This window comes from Sceloporus undulatus, chromosome 2, assembly GCF_019175285.1.
Source record: "Sceloporus undulatus isolate JIND9_A2432 ecotype Alabama chromosome 2, SceUnd_v1.1, whole genome shotgun sequence".
Classification (NCBI taxonomy): Eukaryota; Metazoa; Chordata; class Lepidosauria; order Squamata; family Phrynosomatidae; genus Sceloporus; species Sceloporus undulatus.
In genome coordinates this window covers 329,551,312-329,560,433 of record NC_056523.1, presented here as the reverse complement: position 1 = coordinate 329,560,433, position 9,122 = coordinate 329,551,312, and the positions used below count along the sequence as shown (strand labels likewise).

The following is a 9,122-nucleotide window of genomic DNA, read 5'->3' as shown; positions in this document are numbered from 1 at the left end:
TTTTTTTTTCTAGTGGGGAGGGCATAATCCTGTTAGGGCCTTGCGCTTGCACATACGTTTCCCTATGCGATGAGTAGGACATTTTTTGACTGGTGTAGAACAGCCATATTCAGACAAAGATAATAAAACAGAGGTTGTGTATGCAATTCTACTGTACATTTCCAGTCAATGTTGCCATTCAGCACAACAGTTGTGTAACACAATCAGTGCCACAGGGAGAGATTTACATTGTGGCAGTCTCAGCTTCTGTGATTTTATTGTACTTTTTTTGTTTGAGAAAAGATCTTTAGTAAACATTGACAAAGTGTATGGGATAATATCAAGTACAGTTGGCCCTTGACATTTGTGGCGTTGACTCTTGCAGATTTGCTTCTTTGTGGTTTTGATTAATATGTTCTCTCTAGGAATCTGTAGGTCCTCCAGCGCAACTCTGCCAAAAGTTGACCATAGAGTGTGCTGGAGAACCTAAAAGTCCCTAGAGAAAATGCTTCTCTAGGCATTTGTAGATCATCCAGCATGATTTTATGATCAACATGTTGACCATAGAATTGCACTGGAGGACCTGGAGATCCCTAGAGAGCTGTTCTCTCAGTAAAAAGATCTTTTTTTATTTGCATTTTTTCCACATCCACGGGGGTCCTTCACCCCTAAACCTAGGAAATGTGGAGGGAGCACTGTAATACAGTTGTTATTGATGATGATGGCCATGTTGTCATTGTGTAATAATAATTACTCTTGCATTGCCCTTGTTTTTGCTGCTGACAGGTGCTCATATGAATGCCTCCATTACCTTTGCAAACTGCCTGACAGGAAGACTCCAGTGGTACAAGCTTCCAGCATATGTGATTGGCCAGTTTGTGGGCTCCTTCCTCGCTGCCTGTACTGTTTTTGTAATGTACTACGGTATGTTGCTTCCTCACCCATCCTTCTAGCAGAACCTGAGAAGTACAAGGAAGAAACACTATGCTTTAAGCGGTTGTTATTAATGGCCTTGGAACATGTCAGGAATAATACATTAGATACAAAGAGGGTGGATGGTGTTCTGCACAAGAACAGGCTACAGTTCCAGCCCTACCAAAATCTTTGTTTGGTGCTGAAAATTGACACACGTCATGGCTACAAGAGAAGCATCATTGGTGGTCAATGGATGCAGCAATTTATTTATTTATTTATGGTATTTATACCCCGCCCTTCAGCCCTAATGGCTATCAGAGTGGCTTAACAGTCTGCATGAAAATAAGGCCTCCCAGACTAGCACAACCCAACAGGAGACTGATGTATTGTGTGTATTTATGTGCCTTCTAGTAACCTGTGGAGTGTATCCCTCAAGGAGCTATTCTGTCCCCCATGCTATTCAACATTTACATGAAACCGCTGGGAGAGATCATCCGGAGACACGGGGTGCGGTGTTATCAGTACGCTGATGACACCCAAATATGTTTCTCTGTGTCCCCGACTGATGCAGTAAATAGGGATGGCATCTCTCCTCTAAATGCCTGCTTGGAGTTGGTAATGGGCTGGATGAGGGAAAACAGGCTCAGTTTGATTCCAGAGAAAACGGAAGTGTTCGTGATAGGTTCCTCGGGTCCAGGGATGGAAATTTATCCACCTGTCCTGAATGGGGTTACGCTTCCCCTGAAGGACTCTGTTCGCAGTTTGGGGTGCTTCTGGATTCGTCGCTCCACCTTACATCTCAGGTGGATGCGACGGTCAGGGGCACCTGTTATCAGCTTCAGCTGATACGCCAGCTGCGACCCTACCTTGGCCAGGGGGACCTTGAAACGGTGGTACATGCTCTGGTAACCTCTCGGTTGGATTTCTGTAATGCGCTCTACATGGGGCAACCCTTGTACCATAGCTGGAAGCTTCAATTAGTACAGAATATGGCAGCTAGGTTGGTCACTGGATGCTCCAGGACCAGCCATATAACACCTATCCTGCAAGATCTACATTGGCTGCCTATTCGCTTCCGGGCGCAATACAAGGTGTTGGTTATAACCTATAAAGCCCTAAATGGCTTTGGCCCAGGGTACTTGGAGGACCGCCTCTCCCCATATAATCCGCCCCACACTCTCAGATCAGCCGGGAAGCATTTGTTAAGGGTTCCTAAGTCAAAATACACCTTGATTGCACAAAGGGTGTTTTCCATCTCGGCCCCGCAGCTCTGGAACTCTCTTCCCGACGAGCTCCGCTCCGTCACCTCTCTTGATCTCTATAGGAAGGAATTAAAGACTTTTCTCTTCCGACAAGCTTTCCCCCATGTGTCCTGACTTCATGCTGTTCTCCTCTGTTATACAATGGTTTTATTCAGCTAGTCTGTTTTTTCTGTTTTTTTATGCTGTTGTATTTTATAGTGTTTTAAACGTAATGAGCTGGTTTTATGATGTTTATATTGTATGTCTTGTATTCTGTTTTTGTATTTCTTTTGCCTTGTTGTAACCCGCTTTGATCTACCCTGGAAAAGCGGGCTATAAATAAAAATTATTATTATTTATTATTAATAATCAGATAGAATTCACTGTTTATTAGGGAGGTAATTCATCAGTCAGGCTAAATACCATAAAGGCTCCAGGTCCTGTCTGATCTTGGAAGCTAAGTAGGCTCAGCTCTGGTTAGTGCTTGGATGAGAGACCACCAACGAACACCAGGGTGCTAAAGGCTATAGTTCAGAGGAGGGAACTGACAAAGCCACCTCTGAGGATTCCTTGGCTAAGAGTGTACCTACACTGCAGAAATAAAGCTTTGATTGCCATGTCTCAATGCTATGGAATTCTGGGATTTGTAGTTTTAAAAGATGTTTAGCCTTCCTTATCAGAGAGCTCTGGTGCCCCCCCACCAAACTACAAATCCCACAATTCCACAGCATTAAGCCATGGAAGTTAAAGTGGTGTCAAACTTAGTTTTTTGTGTGTTTTCCGGGCTATGTGGCCATGTTCTAGAAGAGTTTATTCCTGACGTTTCACCAGCATCTGTGGCTGGCACCTTCAGAGAATGCTGGCATGGAAGAGTGTTGTGTGTGTGTGTGTGTATATATATATATATATATATATATATATGCATGTGCGTGCGTGTGTGCGGTAGGGAGGAGTGATTCCCATGTTAATCTGTGTATTGTTCTGTTGTTGATGGCAAGGAAATAAAAATATTGTGTATAAAATTACCTTTAGGCTTTGTGGATAATGTGTATGTGAAACATAAGTGAATTTTGTGTTTAGACTTTGGTCCCATTTGTCATTATATATGTATATGTAAATATTCCAAAATCTGAAAAAATCTGAAACACTTCTGGTCCCAAGCATTTTTGATAAGGGATATTCAATCTGCCCAAAGGCTGCATTAAAAACCCATGTTTTTGCTTGGCACCAAAGTGGAGGATATTCCATATAATTTGGGTGCCACAGCAGAGAAGGCCTTGCTTCTTCAGTTTTGCCATCTCCTGGACTGGCGCTTTCTTTGTCCTTGTTCAAGTGCTTAACTTGGTTGTTTCTCCTTCCATTTTAGAGGCTCTACAGGATTACACTGGAGGAAACCTGACCGTAACTGGGCCTACTGCCACCGCAGGGATCTTTTCCACCTACCCAGCCCCATACGTGTCTCTATGGGGTGGCTTTTTTAATGAGGTCAGTGAGCAAGGATTGACTGCTAATAACTTAGCTGTGAAACCTACAATTGTGGGGCCCTGAGGGAGGGGGCACAGAACATAAAGTATATACTCAACTATAAGTCAACTTCATGTATTAGCTGAGGACAGGTTTTGGGGCCAAACTTATGGCTTTTGATATGATCTGTGAATATGTTGAGGGTGAAATTTAGGGGCATGTAACAAAGGATTTAAAGGATGAAGCAAAAGAAAACAATGCCAAATAACTTACAAAATTCCAGCAGGCATGACGGTTTTTGCTCACACTAAAGGCTGGATAGATAAGAGAACAGAAGGGGGTCAGTGCTTCCAGGACAGATTGTACTCTTGCCATTCAATTTTTTGGCTAAAATTTCTACTTATATATGAGAATATACAGTAGTCAAGGCCAGTGCTTGTGGACTTCCATCCTTTGCACATCATACTGAAAGTCCCTTGCCCCAAACCTTTTGCCATTTGAGCTGTTGGTTTTGCATTTGCTCTGACATCTTATTGCATGGGGGTTAAAACCTTGGCTTACCTTTCCCAAATTCAGTCCTAATTCGGGAGGCAGCCGGGTGTTACTGCAAAGAAATCGCTGCCGAATTGCTGCCCGGGTCTGTCCCAGATGCAGCCCAGGTCCTGTAAGAAATCTTCCAATTTCTAAAAATGGTCTCAGAAGTGGATTACAGGACCCAGGCTATATCCAGGATGGACCCGGGTGGCAATTCAGCAATGATTTCTTTGCGATAACACCTGGCTGCCTTCTGAATTAGGACTGAAAGGTAAGCCAGGGTTTTCACCCTATGCAATAAGTTCCTTACACCTTTCTCAGAGTGCATCCACATTGCAGAATTAATGCAGCTTGACACAGTTTTAACTACCATGGATCAATGCTATGGAATCATGGGATTTGTAGTTTTGTGAGCTATTTGGACTTCTCTGTCAGAGAGCTCTGGTTCCCCCAACAAGCTACAGATCCCAGGTTCTCAGATTTTTTAGAGTCTCAGACACACAGTTCTGTGTCTATTTAATATATTCGCAAGGGCTGGGGCAGGGGCATAGCTGAGGTGTGTGTGGCAAAATGAAGGAATTGCCCCCAAATAAGAATTCTGTCTCCCATGAAATTTTCCATCAGCCCCCAAATCCTAGGGCGCTGGATCGATTTGTGTGCTGGGTCAAAATCTAGGGTGCTGGACCTATTTGGGAGATAAGTTCAACAACACCTTTAAAACCTAGCTTGTATTCACTTCTGCCCTCACATGGGAGTCACCATTGGGTGGGCTTGTGAAGGAACTTTGTGCCAAGATATAGGAAAGGAGTGTCATGGTCTGTTCTTGCTGCCCCCCTCTATGTGATGTCTTGATTCAAGAAGCCTTTCAAATTTTGACTGTTGGGCTCTCTCTATACCCTCCCTTCTTGCCAACCCCATCCCTCCAGTTCATTGCCACCTGTATTCTTTTGGTTGGCATCCTCGCTATCAATGACACAAAGAATGCAGCAGCCCTACATGGCACCGGCGCTTTCATCACTGGACTTCTTGTTGTGGGAATCGGCATGTCCATGGGGATGAACACCGGCTATGCCATCAACCCTTCCCGGGATTTGCCACCAAGGATTTTCACTGCCATCGCTGGCTGGGGACCGGAAGTCTTCAGGTGAGTCAAACTCATTACAAGGCTGGGTAACTGTGGCCCTGCCACATTTTTGTTTTGTTTTGGAACTGTAGCTCCCATAAACCCTTTATTATTGCCTCCAGTGGTTAGGATGGATGAGAGTTGCATTTTCACACACACACACTGTATGTGTATATTTTCAATGTGTTTGAGTGCTGGATGCATAGAAAAAGAGAGAGAAAGAAAAAGTAGCATGGAGTGTGAGAGAATGTGTACAGTGTAGATGCAGTATGTACAGTCTCCCTTATCTGGAACTCCAAAATCCAACAAAATCCAAAATTGTCCATGTGGGTGACACCTTTGCTTTTTGAGAGTTCAGTGTACACACAAAATTATTAAAAACATTGTCTATAAAACTGCATTCAGGCTTTGCGTATAAGGTACAAAATATAAATGGATATCATGTTTATATTTGGGCTGCTTCTCCAATAAATGTATATGCAAATATTCCGAAACCTGAAAAAGCTGAAATCCATAACTCTTCTGGTCCCAAATATTTCAGATAAGGAAGATTCAAACTGTAGAATATATAGTGGGAGGCATGGGCAATCCTGCTCTGGACAAATTTTGCCAAGAAAACCCTAAGATAGCTTCGCCTTAGGGTCATTATAAATCAGAAATGATTTGAAGGCACACGACAACATTGTGTGTGTTTGTAATATACACACTACATACAACACACATACACAAACTCTCTCTCTGTACACCCTCATACATGTCTGTTTATCTATCATAGGTATGTGTGTGTGTGCAGGGAGAATATACACACATGCACACACATGCACACACCTTTTACCTCTGTTTTAATTTTTGATAATTTGCCTTGTGTCAACAAAAATGGCCAGTGGCACACTTTGCCCATCTACCATCTATGTCTTCTCTGGGTGTCTTCTAGGACCAGCTCAACTGAGTGTCATCTTTTCTTTCAGTGCTGCCAATTGCTGGTGGTGGGTCCCCATTGTGGCCCCGATGCTGGGAAGCCTGGTTGGAGTCTTTGTCTACAACATCCTTATTGACTTCCACAACCGGTCCCAGAAGGAACTGGAACTAGAACTGGAACCCAGCCAGAGTGACAAATACAGGAAGCACGACCTTGAGGCTGGAGGGACCCCAGAGGTCCAGTTGTGAAACCAGAGCTCCCATCCCATGGATGCTGGACTTAGGACAGTTTGATGGCTGCTTTTAACAGACTGCAAGATTTTGAATTTACCATTGGACATCTAAGCACATAGAGCCATTGTGGGTATTTCAGAGGAAGAAGGCACACCTTGGATAAAGGGGCACATGAATGTTGGATGGAATGGAAGAAGACTGGAGTTAATTTGCCAACACTGAATCTCAGTGTGAACCTTAAGAGCCTTGTAAAAATCCCTTTGGAATGGGATTCTCAAATGGCATGTTCAAAAGAGGCACCTTGAGAAAAATAAATATGTGAGATAAATATTCAGTGCCCCTAAGAATAAAAGAAAGATATTCCCACACATCACTAGTTCCTGCTTCTTTGCCCTAATGTAGAGTGCAAATCAAGTGACTCTTCAGATGTTGCACTGCAGGTCCCAGCAGTCCAAGTCCCCATAGCCAGTCATGAACAATGATGGGAATTACAGTCCGACAAGCCCTGAGGGTCCACAGGATTTCCACATATTGGCAGTAGCATCATTATAGTGGGAGGCAGAAATAGAGTGGGCCTTTGGTAGCCACTGGAGTTTTGTTCCAGTGGACACCAAAATATGTGGATGCTCAAGTCCCATTAATGGCATTGTAAAATTGTGTCCCTTATATAAAATGGCAATATCAAGGTCTTCTTTTTTGGAATTGATATGTAGTTGTTGAATATTTTCAAGCCATGCAGGATCTTATGTATTGAGATTCTTGACAAAGACTGCACTGATTGGTGAGGAGGAATCCTACCAAGAAGCTCAGAACATCTAACTGCTGGGGAAAGGGAAGAAGAGGCTAAGATGCCATATTATAACTGGGCTGTTCCACAGATGCAAGTTGCCAATCTTTTGATCTAGGAGCCAATGAGGAATGCAGCACGCACCCCTAGCCACATTTATTTCTCCATAGCCTAAAAGCCAAATGTTACTCTTACTTGAAGGAGACCCACTGCATCAGTGGAACCTTCTTAACTCTGATGTTCATTGATTTAATGGGTCAAAGCTAAGACGAACAGTTGGATTTAAGTTAAGCTGTCTCTTGCTAGAAACAATCAATGGGGTATGGTGGTTTGAGTGCTGTATGAGACCTCTGGTATGCCTCTGGGAGACCAAGGTTCAAATCCCTGTTCCTCTATGGAAACCCATTGAGTGATTTTGAGCAAGTCATACTCTTCCATCCTTAGCGGAATGCCATGACAAACCTGCTCTGATGCCACCTTGTTGCTGTTAACTGCTGTCAAATCAATTTTGATTCCAAGAGATCTCCAAGTCACTTTGTCATCAACACTTTGCTGAGGTCTTGCAGAGTCAGGACCATGGCTTCCTTGATTGACTCCATCTGGCATGTGATCTTCCTCTTTTCCTACTGGAAACCATGCCTTAATGAGGAGAGACTTGGGGAGCTGGGTATGTTCATACTGAAAAAGAGATGGTTAAGAGGTGATATAATAGCCTTTTTAAAGTATTTGAAGGGATATCATATTGATGATGGAGCAAGCTTGTTTTCTGCAGCTCCAGAGAGTAGGACCCGTAGCAATGGATTCAAACTAGAGGAAAAGAGATTCCACCTCAACATTAGGAAGAACTTCCCAAGAGTAAGAGCTGTTTGAAAGTGGAAGACACTCCCTTGTCTTCTTCTTTGGAGGTCTTTAAACAGAGGCTGGATGGTCATCTGTTGGGAATGCTTTGATTGAGAGTTCCTGCATGGCAGGGGGCTGGACTGGATGGCTCTTGTGATCTCATCCAACTCTGATTCGACTGCCTTCTACCTTTACCAAGCATTTACTATTGAGTCATGATGTCTCATGATGGCTAAAGTATGACAGCCTCAGCTTAGTCACCTTGGTTTCTAGTGAGAGATCAAGTTGATTTGCTCTTGAACTCATTTATTTGTCTTTTAGCAATCCACAATATATGTAGAGCTCTCCTCCAGCACAGTTCAAATTAGTTGATTTTCTCCCTGTTACTTTCTTCATTGTTCAGCTTTCATAACAGTACATAGAAATGGGAAATACAATCGCATTGGACAATCCTAACTTCAGGATTCGATGATCCATGGGTATGTTTACACTTCAGGATCTTGTCTAGTTCCTTCATAGCTATCCTTCAACCTAGCCACTTAGTGACAGCTAGTTTCTTTATTGAAGGAAAGAAAGCAGGGTGGGTGTCTCTCCAGTTTCCCTGAAAAGAAAATTAATGATACAGACAAGAAAAGGCAGGAATTTTGTTTTGTTCAGTGCTAACAAAATTAAACCCAACGCTCGCCAGTTTTATAGAGATCTTTGTAGGTGGGGACTGTTATTACCCCATTGCTTCCTTTTCAACATGAGCCCCTTTCCATTCCTTTTTCTAACTCCCTCAGTTTGCCCTATTTGGGAAGGGAATTATAGTAGGAATGGGGTATAAGAGAGCAAAACCTAGGGTCGTTTTCATATATACAGTTAGAGCACTTTGATATAATGGCATAACCCTATGGAACCATGGGATCTGTAGCTTGCAAAGGCACTAGAGAATTACAAACAAAATTACAAATCCCAGGATTCCATCAGCTGCAACCATGGCAATTAAAGTGGCATTAACCTACTATCATTGTGTAATGTGAACAAGTCCCTAGATTTCCCTCTTCCTCTAGACCTCTCCAGAAAGTCTGGACAGCTACCTGCTGGG

General features: G+C 43.1%; 1 protein-coding gene across 1 annotated transcript; it reads left to right on the top strand.

Annotated features, from left to right (window-relative positions):
• Window positions 1-734: 734 nt before the first annotated feature.
• On the top strand, window positions 735-6,725 carry LOC121922677 (aquaporin-7-like). The gene is made up of 4 exons (XM_042452383.1): window positions 735-903; window positions 3,502-3,620; window positions 5,060-5,277; window positions 6,225-6,725. Exons 1-4 carry the CDS (start codon window positions 774-776, stop codon window positions 6,421-6,423), a joined length of 666 nt encoding a protein of 221 aa, XP_042308317.1. The 5' UTR covers window positions 735-773; the 3' UTR covers window positions 6,424-6,725.
• Window positions 6,726-9,122: the final 2,397 nt, after the last annotated feature.